This window comes from Poecilia reticulata, chromosome 22 (assembly GCF_904066995.2).
Source record: "Poecilia reticulata chromosome 22, P_reticulata-male-v2, whole genome shotgun sequence".
NCBI lineage: Eukaryota > Metazoa > Chordata > Actinopteri > Cyprinodontiformes > Poeciliidae > Poecilia > Poecilia reticulata.
The window spans coordinates 18,171,366-18,190,290 of NC_088851.1; the positions used below are offsets into that span (position 1 = coordinate 18,171,366).

Consider the following 18,925-nt stretch of genomic DNA (forward strand, 5'->3'; position numbering starts at 1 on the left):
AAACCCAGCTCAGTGGGAGGAGAGGTGGGAAGAGGAGAGAGCAGGAAAAAAAAAAGAGCAGCGATATCTCTCAGCCATGGGTAATTTGATGTTGCGGGATGAGGAACGGTGCAGTTTGTGAGGCTGGAGATACGAGTAGCTTCTCCCGCAAACAGCTCTCTAATTTCAGAGGGAGAGTCTAATAAGCCTTTAAATTCTGTTTTGTCCTGTCTGCAAACGCCCTCAGATGGTTCATCTCCATCAGCAATGGCTTCATAATAAGCAGTAGAGTGAATAAAATATTACCCTACAGTTGCATTGCTCAGGGTGCTCATTACATAAGGGGACTTTTCCAAATGAATTGCTTTTTCCAGAGCAGAAAAGAAGAATTTAAGGCAAACTTTTGCTCCCAATTTACTTTTCTTTCCATTTAATTTAAAATCATGCTAATGGAAGGTATTTCATACCTATTCTTTTTCTTATTATATGCAAAGGTAAAATATGACGTACACACAGCGATGCACATGAACAGCCTCTCCATCGTGAGGATCCCTGCTAGGCGAATATCAAATTCTGGGGATCTATTAGCAGTTTGAGTGGGTGTAGCGACTTTGAAAAGGCCAGACTAGGGCTGTGACTAATGCTCTGTGGCAGTGCAAGGCTTGTTTATGTGAAGGCACAGACCTCACTTTGCATCCAGGCGATGATTGTCGATGCAGCACCGCAGAGGAATAATGCAATGAGCCATCACAAGCCGCTTCAGAAGAAAGACGGCGAGCGGAAGAGCCATGAAGCGTTAATTTCAGATGAAGCCTTGGCCTAAAATGCAGAGTTGTGTACCTCCTGGCTTGGTGTCTCTGTTCTATTCTTCCATTGATCTTCACTTATTTTTCTGTATTTGCTTTTCTGCATTTGCTTTGTTTAATTTGTTTGTTTACCTTGTTCTGATTTTTTGTTGCTTTCAAGTACTGAGCTGCAACAGCTTTGTATGTTACTCTGGTTGACTCAACAGGAAGCAGATGCAGGCAAATATAGACGTAGAGAATGTGCTGAAGACAGATTATGAGAATTTCTAGGACCTCCAACAATCATCTTAAAATAAACATAGCTGAAGCATTTTTTATTTATACTTTTCGTTTGAGTTGATCTGAGTTTCTAGGAATCTCTAGTTAGTAATCCGTGATTTTCTAGACTTTATTGTGTGATAAAACGGGTCATGTGGGACTGGCATGAAACAAAGGAGGAATGTGTAGAAAATCACTCCCATTGCTGCATATCATAGTGTGTCTGTGATGCTGTCTGTCCGTTTCTGTTTCAAATGCTCTGGGACCTTATCAGAGTGTGAGGCATCAGAAACTCCTTGGAAGAGATCTGATCTTGAATAATGATGGACAACTGAAAATCGGTCGCTACTGGGTTTTTTATCAGAATAATGAGCCATAAAATGTGAACAAATCATGACAGAAATTACTTGCCAGCCACAAAAGTAACCTTCACATGTGGCTGTCCTGGTCCTCAGACCTAAACTCATTGAAAAACCCTATGAGGTTTGGTGAATATGAAGAAAATGGATTCCAGACCTCTAATCACTGAACTGCTGTTTAAAATGTTCTTGAAGGTGTATGATATGACAGAAGCCTTTCCTGAAATACTAAACACTTTTCTTCTGGGCTGCGTGAGACTCTCCAATTGCAGTGTAGATTTTTCTTATTTTGTTTATCGGCTGAAACTAAAACTCATTCACAGTTCTGAAAATTGCAATTTCAAGAGCTCAGCTTGCAGAAATGTGTGTCCCGGGGGTGTGTGTGTGTGTGTGCGTTTGCGTGTGCTTGCAGCTTTTGTGAATTGAAGTGTTGTTGTGTGATGAAGATGGACAGATCAGATAGGTCTGTGATGTAGTGGGGAATTAAGCCAGCAGGTCTGCCTGAACACAATCCTGTGTAAAGCTCCTATAATGAGCTATTGATTGCGCCACTAAATGAAGAAATTTCCTTCGTAATGTTGGTGCCATGCAGTAAACAGGCCTGACTAATCGGGTGTTTTAGGTAATGAATATTTGATAAGGCCATGTAAAAAACTTTCTCTCACAGAGAGCATTTTGTTGTACGTTAGGATCTCCAGGATTGCTGCCATTTATGTTTTTAGTTTTAATGTCAGGGGGACTTCGTATGACTTTGCCGACTTGTGCCGAAAAAAAATACAGAATGGAGTTTACTAATGATCTAGAATGGCCAGAGTTATTAACTTGAAAATAGATTCAGAGAAGACAAATAATAAATCAAGATTTGGACAAACTATTGTTGAACAAACCTTTGCCAAGGCCAGTTTTGGAACAACGCATTTAATAAATGTAAATGAAATTAACACAATTAGAGTCATGAAATTTACTTAAGCTGGCACATGTTTCCATTTACCGTAATATTACTAGAAAATAAACAAAATGCGTCTGCAGGCCTTGACACTGAGACAATAACAAAGAACAAAAATAGGTGTACACTCGAAAAGGCTGATTTGCTCATCTGATTTAGAAGTTGCATAAAACAGAAGGTGAAATAAACAAATAATGATATTGACTGGAATGCATGAAAACCGGGAAGTTAACTTAACAGAAGCCTGGATATTTCTCAAATGACATGCAGTTCATTTAGGCTTGCGCCACTTATGCAACTGACATCCCTGTTACTACAGAAACGGTGTCAGTGCTTGTAGGATTTTACAGTGCATAAGAATCATTAAAAACACTGCTATTGGTAGTCCATGTGAATCATTCCCCTCCTACATAAAGCAGCTCTGGTATGTGCTGCAATTATGTCCAATGTTCTATCTCCCCGCTGCGCCTCTAATAAACCACTTAGACGAGCGTTTACTGCTTTAATCTGCTGCTGTTCAGGCGCATTTGCAGAAGGAAGTTTAGTGACTTTAGAGTCTTATGTAAACCACAAAAGTCTGAATTGTAATGCTTGAGTGCCAGCTTTGGATGGATCTCTCCTAATCGCACGATTGTCATGGATGATTTGAACTGAATTGGCTGATGATGTGCAAATGTGTAATTTTATGGGACTTTCACATTATTGCAATGTGTCTGATCACAAGTTACTTTCTTGTTTGTCTCTAAACATGCCTGTGTTTTTATCTGATATTGATGGCAGTGGCATTGCTCATAAAAGATTCAAGATTGCACCACGGCAGCAGTGACGAGGACTTTTTCACACTCTTTATTGGGCTTATTGCTGCAGAGTCAACAGTGTATTATGAGAAAATGCACTCAGCAGCACGCAGGCCAAGAGATTCATGGTTGTTGCATTTGCGGCAGAGATAATCGGTAATACACATGCTTGCAAATAGATTAAGTTCCATGCATTTTCAGTCATCAACAACAACATGAAATGTAGCTTTTCTTGTACTTTTTCTCAACGCTCTGCGGTGCTTCTTTGGAGCTTTTTTTTTCTTTACAGTTTTGTTTGTACCTAGTCTACCCCTGCAGGTGACAGACTGAGCAGAGGCTATGCATCGCTGCAGCATTTGAGTTTTTCCACATCCTTATTCCTGTTCTCTTTCAACTTAGAGAAGTGTCACTGTGGCAGTTTTACTACGGATCTGACTCTTCAAATTTCCCTCAGGAAGTTTTCAATGGCTTTCTCTCTAAAAGAATGCCAAATCATAGTCAAGAGGGTTGATATTTTATGGTGAACAATTTTCCTGGTAGAGGATTTCTTTTGAGTATTTTTTTGCACAACCTCTTGGTTTTTCCAGACATTTCTCATATGAGTGTACCTATGTTGGTCAAATAAGCTCTTTGATTTAATATTTCCACTTTTCATGGCTCTATTCTTTGTGACACCTAAGTTAATACCAAACACGCCTACCCATCTGTCATCTCTCAAAATTGTAAAAATCGATTTTGACACAATAATCTCAGTCACATCTCTCAGTAGATACAACAGTGCAGTGGTTGTTCTCCGAAAGTCCACCGTCATCTTCATTGGTTTGAGATGCTTACTAACTTCAGGAATTCCATGGATGGTTCCACTGACAAACTGCAACATCTCTTAATTACTCTAATATCCTTGATCTGTTCCTGGCCACTGTCCCCATTGTGGTAAGGATCTTATGCATCTTCCTCAGATGTGAAAAGAACCCTTGTTTACTATTGTATGTGCAAAAGGTTTTGGTTTGCACCCACTCCCAATTTCTGCCTATTAGCAGGAGTGAGATGAAGCAGGCATTGATCAGAAAGTCCCAAAGTGGCCCAGGTGACATCGTGATATGCATCTTTTAAAGTTGTGTAACAATAGCCCAACGTTTTTATCCCTTGTGGAGCACCTAATATGCTCTCTGTATTTAAGAGGTTGATTGGAGGGGTTTGTGCTGCTAAAACTACAAAAAAACGAATGCTGAGAAAGTATGGATGTTTTTTGGGGGAAACAGATGTAGGGTTTCCCCCTACATCTGTTTTCAGCTTAGTAAGCTTTATTTCAGCTTCTGATGTGCAGGCTTGAGGTGGAATATAAACACCAGCAAAAACAGACGAGGAGAATTCATGTCTTCTGCAACACAGCAACATCAGTAAATCAACCTTCGTTTATGTAAAAGCAGATTTCATCTCTCTGCTCTTTCCCCAGAAGCTCTGTGCTGTGGTCCACTTGAAACAGCTGGAAGCTTGGTATCACAGTATCGGCTGTGCTCACTGAGGCAAATTGTGGTGAAACAGAGGGCAGCAGATCTGATGGAAGTCCGAGTTTGTCCGTTTTGTTAGCAAGGGAGCGGACATTAGCCAGGTGGATTGATGTTAATGCCAAAGCTTCACAGCCAGGCACACCTTTTTGTACCATGTTTACATCTCTCCGCTAAATCCCATAGAGAGCTGCGACTCCACTAACCAAGGTGAAGTTGGGGTTGATGAAAAATGGTAAAAAGGTCTCCCAGAAAAGACTGACTGATACTTAGGAGTTCCTCTCTGGAATAGAACTGAGTAAAAAAAAAGCCTTTTATTGTCTCACATTGGGGAAATTCAAGTATTACAGTAGCAAAATGAAAGAACAACAAGGCTTTTAGATTCTCACACAGATGACAATATGTATAAAAAAAACAAAATGAATATTACTTTACAGTAAAGGCAAGGATTAAAACATTTACTGTGTTTGTTAGCAGTGAGTCTAAGAGTAAGGAAATCCAGCAATGCTCCTTCGTGCACGTAGGATGCAGAGAAAGTGAGAGTGACCAAAGAATGGTGGCAAAGAGTAGAATAAAGACTAAAACATGCAAAGTATAAGAGAGTGAAGTACTGAGGCTGCCATCCACAGCACCATCTACGATTTGTGCATTTCTTGGTATATTTTTACTTAAATCCAATGAAAACATTGGAAGTTTGCGCCAAAATTAAACAGCTACACGGAATCTCTTTTAGGTTTGGAGACCAAACTTTGCAGAATTCCTTCTTTAGGGATTGTTTAGTCTCAACTTGTGAGCAGAGTTCCAGTAAAATATTACGACATCTGTAAATAAATACATAGGAAGGATCAAGCCCATCAAAACATGTTAGCCAAGAAACAGGTTGTGGAACTGAAGTGATTTGAACATAACTAAATTAATCAATTTCTAGCAACTGGATACATTTTTATCAAAGAAATCACACAAAATATTGAAATGTTGCCCCAGATGATCCAAGGGAGGAAAAGAAGGAAACATGGCATTTTCTTTCTAGGCTAAACAAGCTGTGTAAATTGGCTAAATCAATGGCACCCATACCTCACATTGACATTCTAGGCCATATAACTAGTTCCTTCACTTCCTTGACCTAAAACAAAAGATAATCTCTATGCCTGTACCACTTGGGACTTCCTCTACTGTCATACAGTTGAGAAGTGAGTAAAAAAAAATCAAGCTTGACTTCCACACTCTGAAAGGCTATAAGGCTGTACCTATTAGTGCTGTTGTCTCTTTTTACCTCCATTGAGGATCAGCCACTAAAAAGACAGCACCTTGCTGATCTGGGAGGTAGAATCAGCCTCTCCATACCTTCCTATGCTCTGCTACAACTATTTCACTCAGGAAGTGAGGCTGCATTTTGTGAACAGAACTAGTGGACAAGGGAAATAATTAGATCTTTTTGTTCTCTAGGGCCTACCATGGTGCTGTAACATTTTGTCCCTCAGCATTGCCTGTGCGATTCTGTAGTCAGTGAGAGAGTGCGATAACATGGCAACCTCTATCCCATGGTAATTGTATTGCCTCAACTTGAACCTTCGGGGAACATTGCACACATCTTAATGTCTTATGTTATTCGTAAGTATGTGCTGTTGAAGCCTAAAGGCAACTGTACTTGAGTCAGACAATGAGTTGCTGGAAACACCTGGAGCATTGATTCTGGCTGTACTTGATACAGCCAGAATCAATGCTCAGGACTGTTGAGTCCTGATCCATCAGATTTGATTGTCCTCACTCAAGATTGAAATTGTTAGTATTCCTGGATGGAGATGTAAAGTTTCTTTTTATTGTTTGTGAGGAAACATCTGTCAGTGTCTTCCTATTTACTTCTACAGAGTTCACCAACAATACTGCATAGATGACATTCGTAGCACTCCATCTATTTTCTATTGCAATTTCTGTTTGGAAAAACATTCATTCATTTTTAATGATTTTTAACATTGGTTAGTTTTATGGAAGTTGTGAGATTTGCCATTTAACCAAGCCAACAGCTTACGGTCTCTTTTACTGTTTGGCCACATCTAGAATAAGCTTAGGAATATTAGTGGACCCACTGATTTTTTTAACCAATTTTGCCCTAGAATATCTTTTGTAGGTGTAGGATTTATAGGAGCCCAAAAGCAGGAAATAAGGGAATTAAGCACTTACTTTGGTGTTCATTTAAAGCCACGGCCAACAAAGGCAGAATACTGCTGTACGGTGTAAAATAAACCCAAAACATTTTACTACCTCCCTGCTAAGAAATTCAGCCTTAATATCTCCAGACTAAAGGTGTGTCGTAATCAACCTGCAGGGCTCAATTCAACACCATATAACCTTTCTCATCAGATGACCTGCTATATGCAGAGCCCATTCACTTCACACTGACTTGTTTTACAGTATCTGCAGAGTGTAAAACGAAAACCAAAATCAACTGCAAAAACATTGGACGACATGCAAGACTTGGCTGCATCACCTTAGGCTATTTGTTTCACAGAGATCGCCGTACCTGTCTAATCTGGAAGATGGATTGCCTGGGTCCATATGGTTACTGCTGTTCACAGCTGTATAGTCTGAGTGTATTGTGATTGGGTAATTACGTTGCCCACTGTGATTAGAGTACCCAGGTCTGAGGCACAATATGTGCCAGACAACTTTCATATACACACCTACACACTCCGAAACAGCTTTAGAAAATCAAATATGCACAGGACTGTTGAACTGCCTCATTTTAAATTATCCCGTGGTGATATGAGAGTATGTTTTCATTAACTTCTTGAAATTCAAGATGAGCCCAGTGTAAGAAGCATTTTGAGCCAGTCCATGCTCTCTTGCTGTTATGGGCTTAGAAATGTGAGCTAGAATCCTGAACTGATGTTGCATATCATAGCATTAGATCTGAAGCACAAAGTTTAGAAATGAATAAAGCCAATTTCTCCACGTAGTAAAACCTCCTAGTGCAAGTACGGGCTGAATCTGCGTACATTGTGCGTCTTCAGCCTGCCTCCTACACCATCCAGCAACAAGATGTAAGGCTGTCACCCTCTGGAAAGCCCTTAAAGGAAGCTAAAATTTCACCTCGTGTCAACTTTAATTTGCTGTGTTTTCTTGGTCTGGCGATGTTGTTGATGTGTCTGTCTGTGTGTGAGCTTTCTTCTCTCCTTCTGTGCTGCACTGGGGGCAGCATGTTCAGCAGTTTGCCCCGAGATGAGAGCATTAGCAGTCCCATTTACACAGCAACACTGAGTCATGAGAACAAAGCTTTCCTCCTCTGGTCCAAAGTTTTTTTTTTGTTGTTTTTTTTTGTTCCCTTTCTCTTTCCATCTCCACTGCTGTCACACCAAAGCGTGTGAGCGCATTAGGCTACAAGGCTGTGAATCACTCCAACAGTAAACCAGTAATCTGTACCAGAATATTCTGGAACAAACATATCTCGCCTGACAGGACTATCTTCTGATACTGTATCAGCATAATGTGAATTTACCCGTATTGTCTTATTTTGTTAGCTCTTTATATTGAGTTTTTAAGAGCAAAAATGTTTTTGTACAACCACTGTTTTAATCAAATATGTTTACATAAAGATATGCTGTACCGTGCAAAAGTCCAAGGTCAAGTGAGTCATTCTTTAATGTTTTTATTTCCATTTAGAATCATACTGTCGTATAGTCTTTTTTTATTCCCAGTTTCTAATCTTTAATCAAGCTTCATGAATGCTATTCAATGTTTTTCTTGGAATGTTATCTAATTAACTTGAAGACAATTTGTTGTATAAATAGAAATATGAAAAGTTGATTTACCTATTATTGTAAATATATGTTTGAGTTTTAGGGGTATGCCTTTATAATCTTTGCACTTCAGCAGACTGAATGTTTTGGGAATTCTACTTGAGTAAATAGGTTGTAATCTTTAGGTTTCCATTTTGACAAAGACCCTTAATTTGACTTTAGCTTGTAACTCGACTTAGCCAATCGAAGACAAAAATGTGCTTTGATTGCAAGCCTTCCATATGCACCGCTGGCTGGATCTGAACGGCTGACTTCCTCCTGGAGAGTGAAAGTGAGTCAGAGGTTTTGAGTTTTGCAGCTTCCAGCAGACTTTCAGGACTGCTCTGTATTTAACTCCATTTAGCTTCATGTCTTACCATGAAATCCTTGGCAGGTTCTCAAAATAATGGTTTCCTGCCCAATTTCTTTTCTATATTTAGATGGTGAATGGTGCCATAAGAGATGCTCAAAGCTTTAGATACTGTTTTGTAAACTAAACCTGCTAAATACGAGTTCCCAACATTTGATAAGCTGGATGCAATTTCTGAAACTCAGTATTTTCCAATACAGTTTATTCTGCACATAATGCAGTTATTCTTTATTTGTTTGGTTTGTTTGTTTTTTGTTGTCCACTTTTCTTGGTTTTTAGATGCTGGTAAATATAGAGTCATTGTCATTTGAAAAGGAGTGAAAAAACTGTTGAATCATAAAGAAAATCTTTCAATAAACCTTCAGAAAGTCATTGACAATTTTAAGAAATTACAAGGAGGTGTTACTCCTTAAAAGCACTGTAAAAAAAATTAAGGATGGTTTAAAACTTTTATGAAGTACAGTTAAAAAATAAAATAATTTCTGTGAGTTCATAGTTCAGTAAATTCTAAATTCTTGTGAAGAATTTAGAATTCTATTAGTCTGTAATGAAAAAAATTCTGTCTTCTACCACTGTAGATTACTTAAAATAGGACTGAAGAACAGATATGTATCTATTGTACATATTTGTGTGTGTGCATACGCTTGTGTGCGTGTGCATGTGTGTCTGATACACCAGAAAGTTGAAGGAGTGTGTATATAAAGAGCGTATACCAGTGCCCAGCTGCATGTTATCCTGTAGTCCCCCCCCCCCAGTAGTGTCAATCTGTCCTGCTACAAAGTCTCTGTATTTCAGCCAGTTTCTAAATAGTGTTCACAGGTAGCATGCCCCAGGTGATGATGAAGACTTATTACCCATTACGCTGCAAAGCAGTGCCACATGGGAGCAAAGACAAGTGGAGGCAAGTGCAGTGGTTTCCTGCTCTACTGTGCATGTGGATGAGAGCTTTTTCCATCACTTTACTTGTTCCTTTACTTTCTTCCTCCTTCTCCTTTTGTATGTCTCTTTACCCTTGAGCCTCATCCCAAGGGAGCACTTGGATCAGCTTGATGTTGATTCACCAGATTCTTTGGCACTGCATCAACCTAAAGAGGACAGGGCAAATCTGACCTCAAAGAGCGAAGCTGAAAGCTGTTGCAGCTGCAGGAGGGAAGTCTGGATTTTATCACCACACGTCTTTACTTTGATGGGATATACTTAGCAATGCAATTTCCTCTTAATGGGGAGTATAATCGACTTTTCTGTGTGGATATCTTTTAGGTATTTACATACCATGTGCAGGTGAACACTTTAGAATAGAACTGTTATAAAGTACCAATAATTCATAGTTGAGTGAGCTATAGGAGTCTTCTTTGAAAAAGGAAAATACATCTCTTTTTTGGTCAAAGTATAAAACAGCAGTTATAATAACTAGTTGTTATTTTCCAGTCTTAAGGGACTTGACACATACTTGTTTTATGTGAAATAGGCAAGTTGATGAGATGCCTTGCAGTGCTGATGTAGTACAGTGTAGGTGTTAGCAATAAACAATACCTATTACTGAGACATTAACTATTCCATATCATAGGAATGCAGATATAATAAGAAGAAAGTTTTGTATCATGAAAATTGTATGCAATATAAAATGGTTAATATTATCAAGCCTTTATTAAAATGTAATGAAATTATATAAAACTTATTATCACACAGTCAGCAGCTTTAATATTTTTGTTGAACTGATATAAACTGTACTAATACTAACAACAGCAATAATAATGTGTCATAAGTTCTTCTGTTACCCCCTGATGATGAGTCGTTAATGAGCTCTTGGAGTAATTTTGGTCGGCCACTGTGGTTCCCTGGAGTCACAGTCTCCAGACTGACAGATGTCATTTGGTTTATAATAAGTTCTTGAATTCCTTTAGATCAGAGAAAGATGTGTTGCTTGCTGATATATTTTAGCCTACTTCATTCTGTCAAAATGGTTAGAGTTCTTTATTTTATAAGTCTGAAAATAATCAGGCTGTGCAGAGATTGCTGAACTTAAATTTATATTTGCCAAAAAAGTGATAAATTGATGTTAATAACACAAAAAGCCAGCCAACTAATTTTCTACATAGGACCACAATGGTTTGATACAGTATTTTTATCTTCATAAAGGAAATCATAAATTAAAATCTTCAGTTGCATTCATCATGTCAATCTTTGTCTGACAATTTGATAATCTGCAACAAGAATGACAAAAAAAGCAAAAACAGAAGACATCTGCTGGGGGGAGGGGCTTTCTCACTTTATGCTCTTAAAATGAAAGTTTTAAAAAAGATGTGCAGAGTTCATGTGGTGTGTCGATTGCTTTGACAAAACACACACTGATCCCACTGCTTCAGGGAAAACGCCTTTCTTTTTGTTTTGGCTATCCTGTCAAGTGTGATCAGACTTCAGCTTTAATCCCACTGGTCCAGCAAATCTGACACACTTGACACACTAGGCAAGAAGTTAAACCATACTGAGAAATTCAGCTAAAAGTTAACTCACTTTGGGTGCTGGAGATGAAAGACTACATGTGTTGTTTCTTTTTGCTTAATGTAAAGACAAAAATATTTACATGAAGTTGTTTTGTGTAACTACAGTTACAGTAAAGGCTTTGTTCTCTTTGCTGGTTGAAGTATCCCTGCTTTAAATTCAATCTGTTCTGCTTTCAACCGGCATGGTGTGTTTGATGAGCAATGGAAAAGTAAAAGGTTTTAAAGTTACAGTCACCTCTTTAAATGGTGATTTTATTGTCAAAAAGCAACAAAAATCTTGCTGATTTTTTATGGTAACTATTAAAACCTGTTGCAATCTGCTCAGTGTTTTTTGTTTTTTTTACTTAGATTACATCTTTAACCAACTGTGGTGTATCCAGGATATACAGAAAAACTCATAGCCACAGCACTGCGTCCTTGCATTGCACATAATAAATGTTGTAAAATCTACTTTCTAAGCACTAAAGCAGTTGTATTGCAAAATTACAAAGCTGATACAATCTCAGCACAAACATTAAATTCAAACGCTTTAACATTATCCTGAAGACATATGGGTTTTCTCCTTGAGAGCAGGTTTTGTTTTCAGCGGGCTGCAGTAAAATAGTATTTGCAAATGTACATGTGTAAATAACTGTAGGGGTAGAGAAAATAGACACATATGATTTTTTTCTAAACACGTTTATGTACTGAATCTGAATGCTGAGCCTTTTTTTGTCAAAGAAATGTTTAAAATTTCAAATGGGAGGGCAGAGTAAATTTGAACAAAGTTTTCTGGGACCTGCTCTTCTCGTTGTGTCGCTCTGTTGATGCTCAAGCTTCGCAGTCTCTTCTTTAGAGACACATTAAAGAGATGTTTAGATTTAGATTTTCCTCAGATCTTGCACCACTGACCCATTCAAAATTAGACAGAACATCACCCTTCATACAACCTAATGTCTCTGTCTATGAATGATTGATAGTAGTGAGTCCTCTGAGTCCCCGGTGTGTGTAAGTCAAGTCCAATACGGGGTGGGTGAGTAATGCTTAAATGTGGGAAGAATGAGATGGAAGCAAAGACATTTGAGTTGCCTTCTCTGATTAAAGAGGTGATTCTGTTTGTGTGTGAGCTGCTTGGTGCTCAGACAGGCGGCAAGGCAATGAGTGGATCAATACGGTCCTATTGTGGGCCGAATCAGCCCGGTGCTTTCTCTACCAACAATGAGACTAATGGTATGTTCTATCCAAGCCAAGTGTTGGGTTGCCATAAAGGGCTATTAATTTCAATCTACATCTGAGTTGAATAACATTTTTATATTGATTTCTGCAAGTTAGCATCATCCAAAGCCTTTGCCATAAAACCCATGAACGACACTATCAATTCCAGTTGTCAGTGCTCGCTCTTGCGTATCTTCTCCCTCTGGCATATATTGTACAGTAAAATCTGCAGTATGGATAAAAACACAAACTATAAACCCAAACCTCCACCGTCCATAATCAATAGTTCAATAAAAAGACCTTCCAGTCTTTTCTTTAAAATTGTATTCATTATTTATTGGCTACTTTTATCTTTGATCTGGGTAGCTTATTGTCCAGTGTGTGCTTGACAAACAAGGGCAGCGGAAAAGTGCAGAAAAAGAAGGAGAGCTTCTAAACAAATAAACTAAATTTTTCCAAATGATCAAATATTTCAAAACGGAAGCAGCACTAAATTTGAACCTATATTTGTTGCTTTTTAATTTCCAAGCTGTTTATCAAGCCAGACAGCGAACAGCAAAGTTTTTCATATGGGACTGATTATTAAAAAGAGTTTTTTACGGCTGATATTTAATTTTGTATAAAAATTGACATACGTTTGAAAGAATTATAATTACTATAATTATAATTAACTTCATATTTAAATTGACTGATTAGAGCGGGGTGTTATAAATGTCATAAATATCATGGCTGAAGTAAGCTTATAAAACTAAGATTTAAAACAATAGAAAGTAATTTTAGAACAATCTTAAAACTAGAAAAAAGGAACAAGAAAAATGCAAATAAAGATATTAAGATAAAATTAAAAAGTTTCAAATACATAAAAGTAGGTGACAGCTGAAATCTAAATTCAATGGGTACATATCTTAAAATCAGAATTGTAAAAAAATGAAATGCAATAATTTAAGTTCAAAGTAAAAGAAAAGAGCAATGCTCAATTGCTTAAAAAGTCAGTTAAAAGTTAATTAAATAATCACAAGGCCAATTGTTCAGATTTCTTAAACTTTCTCTATTTCTTATTTTATTAGTTTTAATTATTGCATTTTTGAAGATTACACCAAAGACCGAAATGAAGAAAGGAGTTTGGACTCCTTGAATCCAAAATGGTGTGATAGTAACCATTTACTAAGAAAAAAACAAAAACAAAACTCTGTTTTAACATCATCTGCTATCTACATGTGCATTAAACGTGGTTGTCATGACCCTGAGGATTGTCATAGTGAATTTCATACTGTACATCTGCAAAGCTGTATCTCATTGCTCTGTCCAGTACCAGTCTTCTCTATTTCTGACTGTGTGCTGCAAACGCAGCGTGCTGCAATGTAGCACTATAAAGGGGAGCTCTGCTGTTACTACCACTAGTGCTGCTGCACCCTGCTCTCAGCACAATTCCCTTGCATTAAATAATGGAGCTGGCAATTGTGCAGAAGCCCCCCTTCGCTGTCCCACGGCAGCCAATATCAGCAGATTTCTGCTTGCCCTGCTGTACTGAAGAGTAGCTGTGTCCAGTTCAGCATTTACAAAGCCAATGCTTTAAATACAGTCAAGTATTTTACACAACAGTGGCGTCAGATGTTTGTTTTCAGACTTGGGAAATCCAGTGAGAATTTGTTTTTATTTATTCTTTCTTTTCTTTTTTTTATATTCTTCATCAGCCAAAGTAAACCCCACAAGGGACAGTTATGAATACTTTACTGGCAGCTAACCAGGGCAGTCATCAACTTCTTTTTGGCCATAGTTCTTGCTTTGAAATTGAACGTTTTTAAAATCATGATGGCCATGCGATGTTAAAAGCTTCCTCTCCAAGAGCCTATTCTCATGGTTAAATATTATGCATGAAGGGTTAGGATTTAGGATGAATCCCCAGTCAGCATCCAACACCTTACAAACACGAAAGTGTCTTAAAAGTTGGTGATTACAACCTTTGACTTCAGTTAACTGAAACAATTTATTATGAAAAGTTTAACTTCCTTCTTGCATTCTGCAGAAATTTATATATTTTTGTCATGCTGCACATTTTGGATTCAATTCAACCATTATTTGTTCAGAATATTTTTAGAGTTCTCTTTTGGCTTCTGCTTACTGTTTGCTTTTTTCTCTGTTGGGAAGAACCTCTTTATTCACAAACCAACACTCTACAAGAATCTCCCATGATCACAAAGCTAGAATTGGCATGTGTGTGGGTAGACGTGGATTCTCTCAGGATGTGACACCCACACACGCGCTCACGCAGCCAAACAAACTTCTTGTTAGCACAAAGGCACAAGCTGAAGTCAATTTTGTCTTGACAGGATGATGAAGTGGTTCTCCAATGTGTGGCCTGCATCCAGAAGGAGAATCGTAAGTTCTGCCTGGCTGCTGAAGGGCTGGGCAATCGCCTATGTTACCTGGAGCCAACATCTGAGGCGAAGGTAGGTTGACTCCAGAATTGGCGCCATTTGAATCTCAATAAAAAAAAATTAAAATGTTTCTGTGGAACCCAGATGCATGATACTGCAGCGAGGCAGCTCTGCTCAGAGTCATGAACTTGATTCGATTACATTTGTTTTCATTGCATTTACATAATAAACCCTACGGTCATGCACACATACACTAACGTAACCAACAAATGCCATATAAAGCAGACTGTAAAAATGTGGATCGCATGGAAGAATCCATCCGTTTAGATAAGAGACATCTGTGAATTGTGTTCTTATTTTGGACCGGACAATTGGTGAAGCCAGGCTAAAAAGCTTAAAGCAGCAGTCCAATGCTTCCTCAAAGCAAAAAACAAATGGAAAAAAAAAATAGCAGCTTAAATCGACCGCAGTCTCACTGATGAGTTTCTCCTAAGGTTCGGCTGCAGCATCACATCTCTGTGGGACTGCTGTAAGATGATAAAAAAAAACTCTGAAATTACACTCTGGGATATGTTTGAGGAATTGTTCCAAAGCAGCGTTGACTGTATTTGCCTGTTGTTTTATTGTTGTTAAAATTGCATTTGCAGGTTTGTAATTAGGAAAATATAATTGTTTCATTTTGTAAACAGCTTGGTTGCCACTTTAATGCATTTATCAGTACAGAATCCATATTATGGAGCACACCCACAGTCAAGTGTTTCGCTTATTAGATAAGAATACTTTATTAATGGTCTATGTTCTTGGCTTTTAAATCACCACAAGCTTTCTTCTGCTCATCTAGCATTGATGCTTTACTATAAAACTGTAGAGGACATAATGCCTGCAAAGAGCATTTCACTCAGGTTGTTTGTCTCTGAGATTAAGCCAGTTAAAGGTAGCACCATCTGATAGGTTAAAAATTAAAGAAACACGAGAGGGACAAGATAAAAGAAAAGGGGCAAAGCTAAAGGGTCTAATTTAAATTTGCATGAATTCAAATATCCATGAACTGGTAGAGTTTTGTATGTTTTATGTCTCACCAACTGTATGTGTGTCCCTAAGAGGGAAGTTAGGCTTTCAGTCCATATTGGATGGTAATTACACCTGACAGGCATGATGGATATTCTCTCTTTCAGGCACTTTGTCTTCATTACCTGCTGTTTTATGAAAAGCATCACCCCAGTTTTGGGAGCAATGACAGTGGTTTGAAAAAATAAAAAAAGCAGCCCAAGAGTGCCATTTAGAGGTGTATGATTCAATAGGAGCACTTTTTTTCCTGGGTAAACTAGCTAATGGAGCAAAGAACCGGGTTGATTTAAAGAGCGTACTGTTTAAATGGTGGCATCAATCGGTCTGTGAACAGCTGCTTGGACGTGATTTACAACCAGCTGCTTTTGTCTGTCAGACACTCAATATGACCACTGAAGGAAGGCCCGCTAACTATTATACATGTAACACTATCTCAGTTTGGCAATCAATATCTACAAAATGTATATTCCTAATTTTGGATACTTTTAGGATTTGGGATTTCTTATTTATCAGGTGCAATCAGCTGATAAGTATCATATGTTTTAGCATTAAAAACATTTAAGTCACTATTTTCTCAGAAAGTAGTGATTTTTATATTTTTCCTGAGTTTGTGCTCTGGCTACTTGTTACTTGATTTATTGTGGCACATCATAATTGGGACGGCGTTCTCAGACTGGTAAGTTTCCCCTATTTTTTCTAAATATAACAATAATGATTATGGCCAAACACCTTAGTTTGACTAAATGACAGCAGGACATGTCTTCAAAAATTAGTCATACAGTTTAATTTGCATTTCTACCAAACACAAAAAATAAAAAATAAAAACCATTGGATAAGAAAGTAAAAAAATCTATTTTTTATTATTGCATCTAACAAATAGAAATAATTTAGCTAATGAGATGTTAAAATAAATGATCTCAGATTTTAAACAGCTGGGTGACAAAGAGTGTAAAGTTAGCATAAAATGAGGTTAGATTGACCTGCATGAATGATCTACTTAAAAACGAGTTCAGAACTGAGGGAGGAGGCAGCCAGAGTTTTCAGGTTAGTACCATTTATCTTTTAGCCTCAATGTCCCCACAGCAGCTTCCTCATTCTGTCAGAGAATCAGCTGTCCCGTCTGGTTCTGCCCTGAGTTGGATTTTTGAATGCAATTTGTTTTTTTTCAATATATCTAATTGTGCTTCTTCTAAGACTTAGCTGCTATACACTGACCAACCAGAGAGAAGCTAAGGTTAATGTCTGCGAAGTGCAATTTAATGAATGTCACCCACCCGTTTAGAATGAACTCTGTTTGAAACAGATAAAACTGCAGCAGTCAGCGGTGATTTTACAAGTGGGAATCTAATCACAGCATCCCTGCAACTTTCTTTTTCTGGCTTAGCAAAAAACATTTTGCATCTGGAAAACGCTTTTAACGCACTAAATACAGTAAGACGTGTTTAGCAACCAAAAAGTTTATGTAATATTTTGTTCCTTTGTGATTTTTTGATTATAATGATAATCTGGGTTTTTGGTTATTTCTCGATATTTACCATTCACATCTTCCAAACTGTTTTGTTGATGATATTGCTAAATTAAGTCTTTTTGATGATGCAATAAAACATTAACATTTTTTAAATGAGTAAAGATAGGATCTCACGCTAGCAATCATTCAATTAATAATAAAGACAAACATTACTGACAACATAAATCTGTTACAATTATTAACCATGTGCTGTTTGTTGTTGTTGCAGTATGTTCCCCCAGACCTGTGCATCTGTACCTTTGTGCTGGAGCAATCTCTATCAGTACGGGCTCTACAGGAAATGCTCGCTAAAAGTGGACAGAACAGTGAAGGGGTGAGTGAGAGCACACTGATCTCCACCATTATACTTACCATTAACCATCCATACAGTGCACACAATATGAAAATTTTTCTCTTGTTCTGCATGAATGCGAGTGATGAGTAATGATCCTTTAATTTAAATGAATAATTGTGAGTAATTCAATTGCTATATTTCAAAACAACCAAATTTGTCTTTTCTGTTGGTGAGGGAAAATCCAGAACATTCTCCTTTTGACCATCTGACCAACAGCGCCCAGCAACAACTGGGGAAGGAGTAGTACGTAATCAGTGCAATGGTTGCTTAATTTAGTTTGCACAACTAATTGCAGACATACAATAACAGCACATGTTTGCATCAGTGAGGAAAAAGCGCTTATGTATTTCTTGTACCCAACTAACATAAAAAACCAATACAAGTGAAATAAAAAATGAAAAGAATTTGTACCGGTAAAATAACTATATCATAAGTGACAAATAGTGTAAAGATACAAATACAAAGAGTTGCCACTAAATATTGCTGTTGGGCTGTGGTGAAAAGGAAGAAGGGTGCAACATTTTGTGCACAGCCTCCTAAAAGGACATGCAAACTTACGGGCTCTAGAAATTAGCTGTGAAAAAGGGGTCATGGTACTGTAATCCTGTTATCATATCAGACATTTCAATAAGACCTTGCGAAACCTTTATCTTGAAATGAAAAAGCAGGATAGGATGTGTCTTTTTTCTCAGGCAGTACAGGTCCCACTTTGTTCTACACTGCACACTTTAGAGAGGCAGTTGTAATGAGCGCAGGCAGTTAAGTTCAAGATCCTTAGCTTGTCCAGTCAGTGTGAGGAAATTAAAAGGCCAAATGGGCCCATCATATTGGTCTGGGCACTCTGAGTGTTGAGAGGTCAGGCTGCTATGAATAATAAGGACAGAGGGGATACCATTGACAACAAAAGTGATCTTGAACTAGATTTGACCCAGCAACTTAGGGACAGAACTGCAGAGGAAATCTGCATGTTTAATCAATATCACTTGGATGTCGTAAGTTGTAATTCAACAAATCAATCTGAGCCCATGACAGTGCATTAGTAGACTTCTTTTAGTTTGGCCCTGTAGTGACAGATGTGTAATTCTCCACTGTTTATCTTCTGTTCTCTGTGTATAATCTT

The 18,925-nt window shown here is 37.9% G+C and overlaps 1 protein-coding gene across 1 annotated transcript in view; it reads left to right on the plus strand.

Annotated features, from left to right (window-relative positions):
- LOC103458525 (ryanodine receptor 3) overlaps window positions 1-18,925 on the plus strand; it is a 108,702-nt gene that overhangs the window by 4,887 nt on the left and 84,890 nt on the right. Inside the window, exons 2-3 of the mRNA XM_081603659.1 lie at window positions 14,828-14,947; window positions 17,680-17,784. Of these exons, the coding sequence (XP_081459785.1) occupies window positions 14,828-14,947; window positions 17,680-17,784 (225 nt within the window). The remainder of the gene's footprint in view (window positions 1-14,827; window positions 14,948-17,679; window positions 17,785-18,925) is intronic.